General features: G+C 39.5%; 2 protein-coding genes across 2 annotated transcripts in view; both read right to left on the minus strand.

The window, feature by feature from the left end:
• LOC138024166 (afadin- and alpha-actinin-binding protein A-like) overlaps nucleotides 1–10812 on the minus strand; it is a 20128-nt gene extending 9316 nt beyond the window's left edge. Inside the window, exons 1-9 of the mRNA XM_068871275.1 lie at nucleotides 10421–10812; nucleotides 7776–7933; nucleotides 7386–7443; nucleotides 5735–5845; nucleotides 4722–4930; nucleotides 2974–3028; nucleotides 2335–2448; nucleotides 600–681; nucleotides 135–212 (exon numbers count right to left, since the gene is read on the minus strand). Of these exons, the coding sequence (XP_068727376.1) occupies nucleotides 135–212; nucleotides 600–681; nucleotides 2335–2448; nucleotides 2974–3028; nucleotides 4722–4930; nucleotides 5735–5845; nucleotides 7386–7443; nucleotides 7776–7933; nucleotides 10421–10621 (1066 nt within the window). The 5' untranslated portion in view covers nucleotides 10622–10812. The remainder of the gene's footprint in view (nucleotides 1–134; nucleotides 213–599; nucleotides 682–2334; nucleotides 2449–2973; nucleotides 3029–4721; nucleotides 4931–5734; nucleotides 5846–7385; nucleotides 7444–7775; nucleotides 7934–10420) is intronic.
• A 2602-nt stretch (nucleotides 10813–13414) lies between these two features.
• LOC138024336 (uncharacterized) overlaps nucleotides 13415–17500 on the minus strand; it is a 22511-nt gene continuing 18425 nt past the window's right edge. The window contains exons 7-8 of the mRNA XM_068871497.1: nucleotides 17402–17500; nucleotides 13415–16433 (exon numbers count right to left, since the gene is read on the minus strand). The exon at nucleotides 17402–17500 is cut by the window's right edge and continues 658 nt beyond it. Of these exons, the coding sequence (XP_068727598.1) occupies nucleotides 15996–16433; nucleotides 17402–17500 (537 nt within the window). The 3' untranslated portion in view covers nucleotides 13415–15995. The remainder of the gene's footprint in view (nucleotides 16434–17401) is intronic.

Consider the following 17500-nt stretch of genomic DNA (forward strand, 5'->3'; position numbering starts at 1 on the left):
TTAAGCGCCGTAAAACCAGAAACCAACCAACAGTGAACAAACTCAAAAAAGTCCAGGTTGTCCCTGTTTCAAAACCTGGGTAACCAAACTCGCGAATGTGCCCCTTAGCAAAACTTGATGAGTGAAATACGTACCATTATTGCATACTTTGTTTGCTTCTTCTAATTTGGACTTTAACAGTCGCCACTTTTCCCTAAGGCTATTCTCAATTCCTGAAAAAAAGGGTAGAATGGGTTTCAAAGGGTAGAATTAACCAGAAACTTCAGCCACTTCTGAACAAATCGGCCTAACACAGGCTATTTCACTTCTTCTGTCCCATAATAGCTTCTCGTGGCATAGCTTCTGAGACAGATCAGTATCCACGCCTCCAAGCCGCTAGATTTCTATCACTTGCTCGCTCGCTTCGCCCGAGTGCAAACAACTCCCACGTGTGCCACAAAGAACCAAGATGACCGCCAAACTTCTTGTTCTTTTCCTATTAGTACACCTTGATTTACCAAAAAAAGCAATGAAGTGAGATCTGGTAGCCTCGATACCATTCATTAGCCAGGTACCTAAGCAAACAAATGTCAATTTGATGAGACGGTCGCAGCACTTACCTTCCCTAACTATGTCGTATGGCATGTGAAAATGGCCTGTAGACAGTTCATCGAGCGATCCTGACTCGCTGGGTTCACCTTCCTGCAACAAGAGGTCAAAATAGAAAAGGTGCACACCATCAATCAATCGATGAATTCAATTAAAAGCTTCACCAATTCATCAATCAATCCTGTTTACGTCTCTCTAAGAAGAGGTAAACTCATCGACAATAGATGACCTTGGAAGCTGGTGCTCTAAGGAAGGTTGGTGGAGCCAAGAAGAGACCTGTTAGGGGAAGAACTATCCATGGAAGCCTGATAGCTTACACCCGCCACCTCTCAAGGGCGTCGTCATGATGGAAAAACTTACAAACTGATACCCACCAGGAATGGGAATGGGATGGGATGGGAGCTAGGGAAAGCTAGAAAATGCAATACGACCACGACGTAAGTCCCCGCAAAAAATCCGGCGCAACCCTCCCCCATCCCCTACGCGGGTGCAATTGGATGCAGGTCCAATTTTGATATCCAACACGAAGTGTCCCTTTAAGTCTAAGCCTTTGCCAACTATTTGCTAGGTCAGCATTGCTTTTAGTTTAAGATACATGAAGCTGTTTTCTTTCTTAAAAATATCAAGTAACAATGAGAGAGACCCACACGTAGCATAGCTAATTAAGGCAGGTCGTTCGATAGATTCAACTATGTAAGATTCAAAATTGGACACCCATCTAATTACGTGCATTTCTGGAAACATGACATCACCCAAGACCGACCAACCGACCGACCGCCTGATCGATCCATCAGGGACACTTTGTGTTGGATGTCAACATTGGACCTGCATCTGATTACGTGCTTTTCTGGAAACATGACGTCACCAACACCTTGAACAACCTGGAACCCCCAAGAGCACCCGCAATCATAACGACATGAAAATCCAGACACTCTGCATTGACAGGCTTCAGTTACCATTGTAGACAGTATACAGTATTTGGTTGGAGACAATTTGGTTGGCAAATTGAAAGAGTGTCTACAATTAATTTTAATTTTTAAACGAAAATACCAAATGCTGCTTTCAGAGACCGAATTGCAAACAAAGCACGGGCTTCCGTGTTGAAAACGGATGTATGGACAATAATCAATGTGTTGCGAGTTTTGTGGACGCGATTTTGATCCCCAAACAAAAGATGTACAGTATTAAAGGCGAACGCACCGATTTTAGTGAATATTTCTAAAGCACTGATTTAAAAGCCTGTGTTAAGTGATAGGGTCTTAAGTGTTGAAGGCATGGTTTCAGCGCACGATCTATAAGTTCAGCTTTCATCTACGGATGTGTACGACAGATTCTTCTAATTTATTCTTAGCCTGAAAAAAGGTCTTAAAACTTCAGTTTACAGTTATTTCGACAGAGCAGTGACAAATTGCAAATCCGTATGTGACCACGCCAACCACATTGAATTCTATTTGAGAATTGTCCCAAGATGGATCAAGGGATGATTAGAGAGATTTAGCAACGTGTTTACGACAAATGTCAGAAATCAAATAAACTTGTTTGATTGTAGCTGATTTCTTGCCTGGTGACACGGGGCTGTCTGCGGAGGAATAACTATCTCTAAGATATTAAATCTAGTTTACAGATACCAAGTAACCTCCCAAAAAGAGAAACAAGTAACAGCCTGCCGTTTGACACCGAGTAGCGGTTCGACGTAAACAAGATGCCTTATCTGTCCATTATCCCTCATTTAATGGCTATACATACCTCAGTGTCGTTCACGTGATCGTAATCCTCGTTTTGATGATTCAACAGGTTTATGAGTTCTGTCTGCATACTTTGAAGCGATTCTCTTAGATCGTTGTTTTCTGTCATCAGTTCCTGCATTAATACCGACAGTAAAAACGTGTCAAGTATTGCAGAGACTGAAAGAAGAATTTCTGGCACCGAAAAAAGCCTTTTTGAAGAGTTTATTTTTTCCGATCGTGACTCGGGGAGACTCGGAAAAAACCCGAGAGCTCCTTCGTAGGAATCGAACCTACGACCTTCCGATTACTAGTTCGGATGTTCTCTCGTGGGACTAGGCTCAGGTGATTAGGCCATTTCCGAGTTCAGGTCGGCCTCCTCTTCAAAGCGAGTCTAAGTGCGAAGTTTTTCTTATGAAAATTAGGTTTCATTCTTATGTAAAGTAGAACTAATTACCAGCACAAAAACTTCGCATTTAGACTCGCTTTGAAGAGGAGGCAGACATCAATTCGGAAATGGCCCACACTGTATTGCCCCGATATACTGCTGTACAAAGCCACGTATCACCATCGAAAAATTCATCTCTTCATTTCATTCATCGGGATAACATCTAACCAGTCCTTCCCTATAAAAGCACTTAACCCCAAGATATGTTCCTACCTTTTGCCGTTCCTCATAATCCGTGATCAATACTCGATACATTTCCTCTTCATTTCTGATAAAAAAAAGATCATTCCAGAATCATAAAAATTTGATGGCAGCACGATGGAAAATATGATTCAGTCTACAGTGTATCTAATCGAGGGCACATGACTAGGAGCGTACAACTTCATTGTACAGTGTTTTGTGGAACGGCATTTTTAAAGACCGTGTTATTTTTTGATCGATTTTTCTGCGAAACCAATAGCTTGATCTGTGAAAATGCCAACTAGAGGCGCCTTTCAGCGTGGCTAGGTCATTTTCCCTCTGTTGTTCAGGGCTCATCTTCGCACGAAGTTGCTCTAGGATGGCTTCACTGTGTTCCTCCCTTGCCTTTACGATGCCTCGTTTTGAGTGCTTGAGAAGTTCGTTGTCCACCTGTGCTGTGCTATCTTGATTGTTGATATGCTCTATCAGCTGTTCTGTCGCTGCTCTGGATCTGGAAAACTCGGAGTCCGCAGTAGCAGAGAAGATGGGAATGGCTAAGCCGCCATTCTTTGCAGGTAATGAGAGCAGGAGTCGTTCGTCGGCAGAGCATATATGGCTATCTGTTATTTCTGGGATAAACACTTGATCCACAAGTGCGTCCAGTTGTACGAGGTGTTGCTTGATGTTGGGCAATGTTCTAATATAGTAGGTCAGTTTGTGTTTGAACCCGCTCACAAATGCAGCGTAAGCAGCTTATGGTTTTGTCTTTGCTATCTTCGACAGTACTTTCTGGTGTTCTCACCACGAGCTGACTAGCTCCTCAGCGTATTTGCCACTGCCACTCTCGCTCCCGATGAAACCACCAATATATTATCTTCCTTCTGTTGTTATGTTAATGTTGGTCCCCTCGAATACCTCTCGTGCACATACTTCGGTGTGTGGCTTAACAACTAACCATGACTTTGCTTCATTGGTCCTGCTTGAGACCGTAGAGCGCTCTGTTATCCCACCACCGTCGCAGAGTTATCAGGTTCCCAGCACCTCCCCCCTCCTCCAAATCATCTGCAACGGCTACATGCTTCATTGATACATCGGTTTCAGTTGCAGAAGGTTTTATCAGTTCTAAAAGGGGAGTTATGCCTATTGCATAAACTGGCATTGCAAGGGAATCACCCTGTGTAGTTCTTCTGATGATGAGATTTCGGTTCCGCCGAGCACAAATAAACGAGAGGTACACTGTAACAGTTCCTACTATAAATGGATATTGGTGGGCATACGTTGGTAATATTGTGGAGAAGAACGCTCCGACTGAGTGAATTAAAGGCGTTGTCTGCATCCACCAAGAGTAGTGCAAGAGTAGCCTGATCGTCAAAACATCACTCATAGCACGCACAGCTGCTTCACATCACCTGCTTGGCCAGCACAGAGTTGCAAATTTTCAGCAGAGCTCATGATGTCTGGTTTGATCAGTGAAAGTATGGCTTTTCCAATGATTCTTCGCAGTAAATCACCGACACCAATCGGTCTGACACCCGGGTTCTTGTCTAAGGGGATCAACCGACAAGCTGTATACGCCTCCAGGTTTGAGTAGGATCTGCCATTTTTAACAGCGACCTCAGTTTCAACAGTGCTGATTTTACGTACAAATTTAGCTAGAGCAGCCCTAAGATTGTGACTAGCTGTCCCAAAGTCCTTTTACATTTATTTTGTACTACTCACAAAAACAAAAAACACTACCGGTTATGCAAATGAGCAACATAGAGAATTTGGCGATATCTTACTTCGTTGCTCCAGTTTTCCACATTGCACGCTGTCCACTAGGTCTTTTCACCAAATTTAAGATGTCCAGCCCAACCTTTTTCTCCTGACTTTTATCCGTCAAAAGTTGGTGGATTCTGTCCTTAAGTTTGTTAAATTCCCGTTCTCTTTTCCTTGCCTCGTGGTCGTACTGTTTTTGCATGTGGAAAACGTTAGCTTTCGTTTTCTTTAACTGCAGAAGGAAAACACAAGATGTTTTTTGAAAAGCGAAGTTAACGAAAACCCCATCCGTGAAAAGAAATCACTGCACCTTACAGTTCAAGTAATTGAACTGAAGGTTAACAACGTCCCCACCCTTCCCACTCCCGTTCCAAAAATCATATCCTACATTGTACGTGTGTATACAACTTAAAAATGAATGGCCCCTCTCGTGCCTTCTGATTGGTTAACAACAATTAGCCAGGTTCCACAGGGTACATTGTATTCATCTCTGAGTAGCCACAGGGAGCAAAAATCGCTTTGCATAATGGCAATCGATCATTCTCGCTTCTAGTCGTCATCACTTCAGAAAGAAATTTCTTGGTACATGTATGTTTATTGTTTGGTACACAGTTTTGCACTGCAGGTTCCAGCACTTGGCAAACAGCCCAACTTCTGGCCCCGTTTTATAATTATTGTGGTCTCAGTCACTCAGAAACCATTTCAGCTAATCCAGCAGGGCTGACCATAATACTGGGAGGGATAAATCACAACAATAGAGACCCCATACACTTCTCTTCCCGACATTAAGACTATAAGTGGGGGCCTAAAGTTTATTGTCTCTACATCCAAGAAGACATGAAAGTCTAACCATTTACAGAAAAAGCCACATTCAGCAACACTTTCTCCTCAGTTATTTTAAGACCCTAAGTGTTTACAAGTTCAAAATTTAAAGTTCTATCCACCAAAATTCAATAAACAGTTTCGTTACTACTACATGTGTACATGTATATATAGTAAGAGTTAAATCGTGAGGGCAAATCTTTCAAACACAAACCTCTTCTCTCTCTAATTTTAGCTCTTCCTTTGTCTTTAAAAGTTTGCCTTGTAGCTGTCGTTCTCTTTCATTTCCCATGGCTATTTCTCGTTGTGCAGATTCCAACTGTTCCTGTTGATTGAGTGAGAAAAAGATCAACTCATTTAAAAATCAATACCTCATTATGCAATAGCACTGAGATACCATCCAGAATCAGGCTTGCACCATATACTACCTCCTACGTGCAGTGACTGTCAGCCTTACAACTTACATGATAACAGAAGATTAGTGGGACGGAAAGGTTTAAGATGACTCCTTTTACAACAATGGCCAAGCATTCAATATTAAACACATACATACATTTATACCGTTTTTTATTACATGTCAATACACTTTCCAGAGAGACTTTCCAGAGAGCTCGTGATTATCATAGTTTTTGTAACTCTTAGTTTTGTAATTAATATATTGTTAACACATTGTAATTCACCCTCGCATGCAATAAATGACTGTTGAATACAATTTACACAAAAGTAAAACCATTATAAACCAGTGCAGCAGTTTTGCCTGGGATATTTGTGATTTTTAATATATTATTATCATTGGTGTCCATAATGTTCGCTTAGTAAAATATATTCTATATACAAGGCTAAAAAGGTTATGAAATGGTTAAAAATGAAAATGTTTGAACCAAACGTTTTCGGCTGTTTGCTATCATCAAACAGCCGAAAACGTTTGGTTCAAACATTTTCATTTTTAACCATTTCATAACCTTTTTAGCCTGGTATATTATATTATCATTAGTATTATTAATTTTATTATTATTTTATTACTACAGGTAATCATATGATTACAAGTGCAATTTGGAATAAATTAGCATGAGTAAATTTTGTCACAGCTGACCAAAATTGCACGAGCCCATAGGGCCAGTGCAATTTGTAGTCTTTGAACAAATTTACAAGTGTTTATTTATTCTAAATTGCACGAGAAAAATCATGTGATTATTTATTAATAATATACAATATGAAAAAATTGGAGATGGTTAAGCAGAAGAAATGTACGCGTATCATGCAATCAGGGAAAAATTGCACCATAAATTATGCCATCCAGGGCGTGCACTTGATTTGAAAACAAGAGATTTGATTGGTTCTGACCAAACCCTATTGTATATTAGCCAATGATAATTCAGAATTTCGATGTGTAATTTGCACTGGTATTTCACGTTTTGCACTGTGTTACACTTGAACTGCACTACTCTCAGCCAATAAGAATCAAATAATTTTTTCATTTATATTATTAGTATCATTGTTACACCTTTGTCAACCAAACGTAGCTATAACAGGGGTATCCATACATGTAATAATTATTATTTATGCCCCAAGCTGCATATGAACCTTTGGAAGCCCTGGAAATAAAAGTTAATTATCTGGCATTACATGTGACTCAAATCTTTGTCGAAAGAGCTGGCCAGCAAACATACACTTTTTCTTTGCAGCCCTAATCAGTCGGCAACCCCTCCAACTTGCCATGTCCTCTTCCCCACTCCCCCTGGGGTATCTTAATGATACCCCAGGGGTATCATGTAGCTAAGATGTATCAGATCTCCCTTGAAAATGATGGGGCTTGTTTACAAATGTAAGAGCTTCTTAAGACTTAATAAGTTGATGAAGTGTACCTTGAGTCTTTTCTGTGTCTGGATGAGATGCTCATTGTCACACTCTGATCGAAGATTCCTAAAATAAGAAGCAAGCTTTTATATAGTATCTTTCAACTTCACAGGCTGCTTCAAGTTGCATCACGTAGGTTGAAAGATGCTTTCTTAAAAATTAGATTCTTCTTGATTTGAGGCAAAATATTAACACCCAAGCATTCATTATTTTCATCGGCAAAAAGTATTTTATTGAACTACAACTGTAACAAACAAACATTCATTTCCATATGTCGGATGCATAGCAGATCTGTGTAAGATTTACAATGTCCATGGTAAATATCCAAGGCATACAGATCTCCTGATCATGTCGGATCAACTACTTATAAAATAAATGTCCCATTTTAGAGTACTCACTTCTCCTCCAGATCAGCTCTTTGTTTAGCACTCCGCTGTTGTTGTTGTAAAAGTTCATAAGTGCTGTTAATTAGTTTAACAATATCAAATGTGTCAGGGGGTCCACTGCCGTTACGGGAAGGTGTAAATAATGAGGAGAAACCAAGAACGCCAAACTCCTGAAAAAAATAAAAGCATAAATATTTTTGTTTTATCGCAGCTATTCCAAATAGGTTTCTCACTTTTGAGCACTGAAAATAATTACTTTTATTATATAGATACCAATGAAATACCAAGTGAGCTTTCCTGCGAAAACATGATATCTTCAAACACGAAGATAAGAGTATTTTCACACGTGAAAAGATCACTGTTGCTATGGTATGAAATGATTTAGTGTTGAAAAATATTTCACTCGTTATTTCTCAACACTCAAAGAGAAACGTCCCATCTAATTGCACAGCCAATATCCTCTATTAATTTTATTACATAAACGCCAATGAAATACCAAGTGAGCTTTCGCGCAAAAACATGATATCTTCACACGCGAAAATAACATGTTATCTTCACACCTGATAAGATCACTGTTTCTATAGTTACATACAAAAATCGAACCTTTCAATGCCTTTCGTGAAATGATTTAGTATTTCATTGGTGTTTATATAATAAAATATAATAGAATATTCCGTGGTCGATTGGAGGTACGCAATTTCTCTTCTCGTGTTGAAAAATATTTCACTCCTTCGCTTTATTCACTCATGAAATATTTTTCACCACTCTAACAGAAATTTCACATCTCCATGTGGCCATGTAATATCCTATATATGTCCATTGCACTTAACGGCATACAACATATTTTTCAAAATGTTAGAAAGTGTTCTGTGAGTTCTAAACATCAACTACCATAACTTCCATAACCTATGTAAAATCACAGAGTTAATCTACGTGAACACAAATCATGCAAAATGCTTGTCTTCAATGACTCCACCGGACAAATTTATTGTCACCTGTCATTTTAGGGAGACGAATAGGGAACTTCAGGAAAAGATAGGACAAATTTTAGGGTATATCAAGGACGCTACATTAAAAAACCAAGGAAAGACATACCACTTTCCAAAAATAATCCATCACACTATACAGCCACGATTTCAATGATTTTCTCCTACAATACATGTACATGTAGCCCTTGTATGTGTGTTTGCGTCTGACCAGCTAATTCCACCACCAAGCCAATGAAGTTTTAGTATTAAATTCTAGCTCCCAAAGGAGCAAATTTGTAAACAAAACCCATGTGCAAACAGTATTTCATGTCCAGATGATGTAAATAATTTTGTACAAACAAGGCTTGGTGATGAATTTTTGAGTACATGGCATCATCATGCATGAGGCCTATTAAACACCTTTTCAGAGAATGCGACACACCTTGAATGTTAAGGAAACAGTTTGATTATAGACAAGATTCTCTGATTATTAGTCAAAGAACTTTTTATGCCATATTTGAAACAAAAGTTAGACTAAAGCTAGATTATATCTAATAAAAAAAAAAACTGGAATTACTCTTCTGACAGACCCAAAGACGTACAATTTTTCACATAATGGATAAATGTAATTGATGAGGTTATTCAAATTCAAGACAAAAGAAAACGTGACTGAGTAATTCATCGCACAAGAAAAAAATCTTGGATATTAAATAAACTTACATAGTTACATTTCCATGGCATTTAAAATTGTTCAAATTTGGCGGGCTGAATATTGAATATATGCACAATGCTGAAATATCAGTAGCGATAACATTATACTCAAAACTAAAAATGTTGGGCTCAGGCAATCTCTTCTTCACAATAAGTCCTTATAACAATGTGCATGCTTCTTTCTTATCTGCATTTCAATTAAAAATATATTGCAGTGTCTGTGATCTGGTGTCCTATAATTGAATCTCAACAAAAAACTGCATTTCTCGTTGACACAACCAGCTCAATCACGTTTATCGCTCTTAAATGTTTTCTTCTCAACTCGCCAAATTTATCCTGGCCAGTTTCAGCTGTCCACCATACAACTAATATTTCGCTTTTTTGTTTGTTCTCAAAACTGACACGGTCGAACGCCTTGCAATAACAAAGCCAAAAAAAACAACAAAATACTTCCACACCTGCAACGAAAAATTAATGATGTTTCTGATTACTGAAGTCCTCTGCAAAAATTACAGTCTCCAACAATTCTTCTAAATCTAATGTCAAATGATCGTAACCACAGAAACCATTCACGCTTCTCTGGCGATTTCCGAATTAGTCCGTAAAATAAAATAGCTAACATATTGATTATCGCTTGGTTAAGCAGCGTGGATATCGATTATAAAAAATATATATATTATGCTTAACCTCGAAAAACAACTTGAGATACATGTAATACATTAAAACTGGATCTTTTTTCCGCTCATAGTTGTTAATGGGATTAGAAACTACGCAATGCATAGAGGAATCAAAAAGGTGTTGATCGATGTAACTTGAACCTGCATAACGGAAATTGTGGTTACAGCGAAATAAACGGAAAACTAACTTGAAGAAAAACTTGTTGCTAGGTGCAAAGCCAGCAATCTTTAAAGATATCGAAGTCATTAACGTTCGCAAGGGACAGTGGATACAGCATGCACGAGTTTTCCATGTTCTTACCTGGTTCAAATAAGCAAGACATTGGTCTATGTTATCTCTTCGACAGAACTGTTTATCGCTTGAACTGAACAATGGTGAGACTGGCGAAGGAGCAAGCTTCAAATCGCCATAGTCTGCGTCTCTTTCCGGGCTGGAATTCCGCGAAGAATACGAGGTGTAACGGTTGACAAAGTCACCCCAATCTTGCACATTTTCGTTCATGTTTCGAAGGTTCGTTCATGCAACATTTAGCCGATGATCGAAGGCCTCCCACAGCAACCGAAGCCTTCCAGGCTGTTTTTCTTGATTGCTCGGTTTACGTAGAAAATAATTACCCACGTTCAGACCTAAAATTAGACTACTATGCTTGTCGTGAAGATAAATAATTCACCAACAAGTTTTTGAAACATCCGGCAAAACCAATGCGGTGATAATGCGCATGCTCTTCTTTTACTGACTATGTGCATGGCAGGCTCGACGGCAGGCTCTGTTTCAATCAGAAGTGTGCACTATTGCTGATTTCCTCTTATTTTTTTTCTTTTGTGCAACGATGTCATGTTAACTTATTTTCGTAGACAATACTCTGTTGACTTGTATCACGCACCGGCTATTATGGGCCCAAATGAAGGCTCTAACAGGAAGTTTGGAATGTAAGAATAGTGGAATGACGGAATTCCGGGAGGCGGAATGATAAAGCTTCATGGTGACGGAGGCCTCTGTAGAGCTCACAACAGTTTGAGATGATTCTTTCGGAATAGAAGTTGACATAGGTTCCCTCTTTTTTCAACTTTCCCAGACTGTTCAGTTCATTGTACTGGCTCAACCCATTTGAGTCCGCAGGAGTGATCTGCATGTAAACTCAATGAAATGTTAGTCAGGCAGGTATTGAGAATGAAGATAATTATCAGCTTAAAAGATGTGATCTTGATATAATACCAAATCTCATGACTACACACAGCAAAGAAATCTATGGTACTAGTTAGGAGAATGAACATTTCGATACGAAAGGGTTAAGCATAGACCACTTTCACAAATGGCGACCTACTATACATTCTTTTGTATTTATGTTAATTAAACCTACTGGCCTCATTTTGAAACAAATATTCCTTTGGAATTTACTCATCGTAGCGAGGCTAGAAGGGCTTATTAGCATTAAAACAAAAGAATATTTTATTTGGCCTCCATTATGAAAGAGGTCTATACAGCCTTACATCATCGATCAAATAGCAAAAAGGAAAGGATTTAAAGGAAATTTTATAGCACCGATTGCAATTTTCCAAGGATGCACAAGGGGACATTTTAGAGCGAGTTTCAATGGAGTGTCGTAAAACCAAACCAAAGTAATTACTTTGGCCAATCAAAAAGGACGGAGACAATCCGGTAAACCAATCAAACCTCGAAGTAATAACGCGTAGCCGACACAAAGCGCGGGAAAATGTGCACGCGCAAGCCACGATCGGTTTTGGTTTCACTTCTGATTGGTTGAAAAAATGGCGCGAGGACTTTGAACCAATCACTGAGTGAAGGAATGCAAAACCAAAACAATTCGCTAATTACTTTCGACACTCAATTGAAAACCGCTCTAAACTGAAATCAACGAATTAAAACAAAGAAGGCTTACAACAGGCCGCGAGGAATGAATCAACGATGACATGATATGGATTTTTTCCAGTGACCGTCCTTGTGTCACAAATTTTCCTTTAAAATCTCTCCTCGCAAAGGTGTGAATTTAGAAAAAATTGAAAAAAGATGAGTAAGAAAACTCCTTGAGAAGGAAATCAACACTCTTTGTCAAAGTAAGCTTACATATAATATCTGCAATAAAAAAACCGAATATAATTATCTTCGCCCGCCTGCTTCAGGCACCTTTTTGAGCGGTGGCTAGCATTTCCCTAGCAACTCCAATCGTGTTACTTTTACAGCTTGAAGAAATGGGTTTCTCAACTGGGTTGATATGGTAAATTGACTATCGTAGAGAAATTTGAAAGCTGACGTTTCGAGGGATATCCCACAGGAAACCCAAATTCGAATGCTCATTCAAATTAAAAATGAAAAAAATGAAATGCCGAAAAAAAATCGGCTAATCCTAGTTTACAGCGACGAAAATAAATAAAATGAACTGATTTTTACTTCACCTTGTTTCCTTGTGTCGATTAAAGGCGTTCTGGGCTAGTGTTGAAATATAAGAAGACAAGGATGGAGGCTCGGAACCTCTGAAGGCAGGGATCCGGAATCGAGAACGATTTAATCCGCTTTTTGTCCACTCTCCCGTAAAGATAGATAAGAAACGATATAGTATTAACGCCCAGGGGTCCGAAAACAATCTCAACATGCTCAGAGAACGAACCAGTTTTCACGAAGAACCCGCCGCTTTCTCCAGCCTGAAGAAGCGTTTTGAATTAAGACCGGACACGATTGCTGGCCTGGTAACAATTTCACTTCTCTCTAGGGGTAGGTATTCAAGACCAGACTTCGGCAATCTGGATCTTTCTCTCGTCCCCAGCCCTCAGAGAGTCTGAAATTGTCAAGGTAATTATTCACGATAATTAGTCAGATCTAAATCATAAAGGCCCAACAAGCACTTGAAAAGGAAAACTAAATTGATAAACACATATTCAAGGATTTAAAGGCCTGGCCAAACGCTCGCAACATTTTAACACAACATCTTACAACATTGTTGCACGATGTTGCGACATGTGTTGAACGGGCTGGCCAAACGCACGCAACATTTTCAACATTTTCAACACAACATGTTGACGCGCAACAAGTGGACCTAGCCCGCATGCCCTAGTGCAACAGTGTTGCGCGAACGTGGCTAAACGAGTACAACATCATGCAACATCCAAAATGTTGCACGAAAAATTTGACCGTTTTCAAATTTGATCCAACGTCATCCAACACTGTTGCAACATATCGCAAGATATCACAACAGGAAGGCCAAGCGTATGCAACATGTTGTGCCCCACAAAACATAAAAAAGAAAACTAACAGAAGGAAAAATAAAACAAAATGAGAACAGCATTAAATAAATTTAATCAGTAAATAAATAAATCAGTAGTAAACAATCGACGGTAAAGAAGTAAAACATCTGTCATTTTACGGTTGATTCCCTTTTTTTCGCCGAAAATGTTGAACATAGCATTTCCGAGCTTCAAGATTTCAAAAGTTTCTGGCAGAGAATTCCCACAGAACCCCTCATAAGTTAGCGTCTCTGGCGCTTGTTTGTTAGCCAAGTGTATATTTACAACTTTATATTTCTTCATGTAGGTGAAAGTATTAGATAATAGTGTCTTTGCCATCATTAAAAGTCACTGTATCTTTTATATATTCGCCTTTTAATATGGTCTCTTTAAGGGGTCAATAAAACCCTGGGCCACGTCCAGATTGGTCTCCTTTGGGGATTAATTTCAAATTTCCGACGAGAATCCTTTATATGGGAGTTCCCCCTCCGGGAGTTTTGGTTATCAGTACTTATTATAATATAACATGTACAGTCTAGTGACTTGGCGTCACGTAGGTTGAATTTGTTGGTTCTCTACTTTTCCCTTTTCTCCAGGTACTCAGATTTTCCACTCTCCTCATAACACAACCTACGATTTGATTTCTGAACAGTTTCCCCAGTGCTAAATACAATTGACACTTAAAATAAAGTTCATCATCATCTTCATCATCATTATATTATTGTTGTTGTTATTATTATTATTATTATTATTATTATTATTATTATTTAACCTCGTTCCCAGGGTTTTTTCCCTAAGAGGGAAAAATGGGAACGAGGTTGATTATCATTACTACTACAAAGAAAACATTAGACACAACACGCGTGACCTTACAATCAATGATGAACTAAGCCATAAAACCAACATGTGTATTACAAAATTATAAACATGTAAAAAAATTAAGTTGAAGAGACATTAAGACATAGTTAAAGGGTCACTTTGTGACGCGTACACCAACTAATATGTATCTTCTTGTAATGTCGCTGATGTATTCACGGCAGGTCGCAGGTTAAATTAAAGTTGCTGGTCATTGTTTCACCATAGCTGACACAACCGAAACCTTTACTAATGCTAACATGAGGCCCAAACACTATGCTAAATAGGTAATGCTTAAGTCTAGGGATATCATTTTTGTAAAGGATTGGGGCAACCCTAACCTGGAACCTGCTCTTTAACCCCCTAAATTTGTACATGTATACACCTCACTCCAAAATGGCCGCCATTTTAGTATTCGTTTGTTAGCCCTGTTCACTACGTTCCGAAACTAAAATTCCAAAAATAAGGCCAAGAAGGGCTACATTTGCAAGCAAACAAAAGAACTCTAAAATGGTGGCCATTTTGGAATAAGTTGTATTGGACAACCCTCCAGTAGGTTCTAAGACTTATTTCTTCAGTTTTTGTCTTTTTCTATAGAACATGACCATGTACATGTTTTTCATCTGTCCAGAGGAAAAAGCAAACGAATCGTATGATTCGCTCGCGCGCATTCTCGCGTAACAATATGCCTTTCAATTCCATTATGATTAGCCCATTTGGACCACATTTGATTAAAAAGGGAATGTCACACAAAAGTACGTAATTTCATGACACCCAAAATGCCCAAAAAGTAGAATGAAACATTGCAACAACCCCTTAAAACCGTTGAACAACACGAGGGCCGAGTGAAAGAAATACAACGAAAGGAAAGAGAAGCGTGGATGGACACAAATGGACGAGATTGAAACAGATTGCACTTACACAGCCGGACCGACGTTTTTCAAGTTCATGGCAATAATTTTATCAGTAAAGGAATTTCACATTACCATTTTCGAGTTTTAAACTCGTGATAAACTAAAGCTTTCTCCTAAACACCATAAAATAACGTGACATAGCCCCTTCAAATAAATCAGAGCAAGTGCCTCAAGAAAAGCAGATGAGATTAACGTCGATTTCAAGTGTCCCCTTGCTCCTCTCCCCAACTTCAACATAACTCGTTTGTAGGAATCATACAGACAATTAACGTCACAATAACAAAGTGTCCCCTAAAAATCTGGTGCTCAAGTAAAGAGAAACAGCTGCATTTACCGCAAGCTAAATACCCTGCGAGCAATTTGTTTTTCCTACCCTATTTCGAGAAAGAAACCACTGCGAGCAACCGTTTGATTCTCCATCGAGTATGTGCGAAGTACGTCACACCCCACGTGATGTACCGGGTATTTGACATCACTTCTTCTTATTTCGCGGGAAATCACTACACAGCAGGCTCGCCCAAACGCAGCAGTTACGTAGCTGAACGCACTCGCAAGCGCCAAAACAAGTTTACTAACTCGTTTTACCGGTTCAAATTAAATTTATTCGTCCTTGGTGCTGGACGGCGGCTCACTCAAAGAAACTAACGGTTGCTCGCAGTGCCGGGTTTCTCTCTCGGGGAGCGTAGGAGAAACCAACTGCTCGCAGGGTACAACCTAAATAGAACTCTAGTCCTAACTCTAATAAGTTGCAAATGCTTCCACTAAAGGGACATTTGGCGATGGATGTCAAAATTGGACCTGCTTCTAATTATTTACACTTCTGGACGTGAGTGGCTTCGAGTGAGGCCCGCTAATTACAGTTGACACTCAGTCGGCTTTAAAGTCGGACGAATTAAGTTCAGAACGCTCTATAGAGCTTGAAAGTATGGCATCCAAAATATTCCTCTGTCGTTCAGATTCACTGTTGTTAATCATCGTTGAATCGGTGTGCGTATTTTCCAATTCCTCGAAGCCACTCCTTTGCACAGCTGTCTCCTGCCCAAATGCGCAGCAATCAAAACGTTGTGGAAAGAATCGCACCGCCTTGCAAAAGAACACCAACACCGTATGAAGCGATGCAATTATCACGAGGCTCAAGCAAACATAATACTTTACTTCTTTGTTATAGTTAACCTCCTGCATGATTGCTAACGTACAAAGCACCATTAGATACAAGGACTCCGCGATGTTTGCACGTCGTCTCTCGTAAGGCTGAAAGTTGCTGTGTATGGTCAGAAGAACCACGCACACGAAAATCAAGAGAATCTGAAAGGAAAACGAAAAAGGTTCATTATTTATGCCATGACATAATTTCGCTCGTTATTCAGGAAACTCTCTTTTGCGAAAGCAAACATAGTGTGGCGTTCATTCGTTTCCAGTTTTCGGAAACTCTGTGGCCTTCCAGACGCGGTCTTTGATTGGAGAACGAAACGTAGCTAGCGTAGCTCAGTCGGTTAGATCGCAGTCTTGTGAGCTGGAGGTCGCCAGTTCGATTCTCGTTTTATTTGATCGACGTCTGTTTCAACTTCCCTATGATCCGTGTAGCTATAGCTTTGAATGCCCGTAAAACGGATCATTGAGGGAAGAAGGGGGTAAAAGGTGCGCACCAAGGGCCACAAGTTTATCAGTAACTCTAGGTCACTGTGATGTGTTACCCCCGAAAATAAGGACCTTTTCTTTTACCCTGATAACAAAAGAAGCTACAGATCCTTGGGGCAAATGAAAATGACCGTCTGGAATAGCCACAGGATCACTCCCAGTTTGCTGCGCAAAGTCAACCGAATTCAAAAGAAGAATTTGAAAGAATTCTAATTTATGGAACACCATAGCAAATCCTTCCTCCAAAAATAAGGTGCACTGCTGAACATATGAAAACAAAGCTCCATTTCCTGACTGGGCTGCTCAGAGCCAAATGACTTCTCGTGAGATTACTTTACCAACTTCTTTGTAATTCAAAAGTCTCTTTAGAAGTTAAAATGCAGAGTAGTTGGCGACACAATCTCATCTCCAGGGTCATTTCGATTTTCAACATGGAAGCAAGTCTTTTGCAGACCAGTCGCCATTTTGAAAGCCGGTAAGACCTGGTAGAAAGAGGTTGGTCATCTGCTGACTGACAAATGTGCACTTAGGCCACATACGCATGTAAGGTTTTGCAAGGATATGATAAATGGACGTTTTATGGTGCTGTAAATTAACTTTTGCGTGTGGTTGTTGGCATTTTCCAAGTTCCTCACCTTTTTTATTTCCCAGATGGGAACAAATGCGTACGTAGCAACCACGATTATTCTTCGAATCATATCCACTGACCACCACCAACGACACTCGGGGCGCAA

This window comes from Montipora capricornis, chromosome 11, assembly GCF_036669925.1.
Source record: "Montipora capricornis isolate CH-2021 chromosome 11, ASM3666992v2, whole genome shotgun sequence".
NCBI lineage: Eukaryota > Metazoa > Cnidaria > Anthozoa > Scleractinia > Acroporidae > Montipora > Montipora capricornis.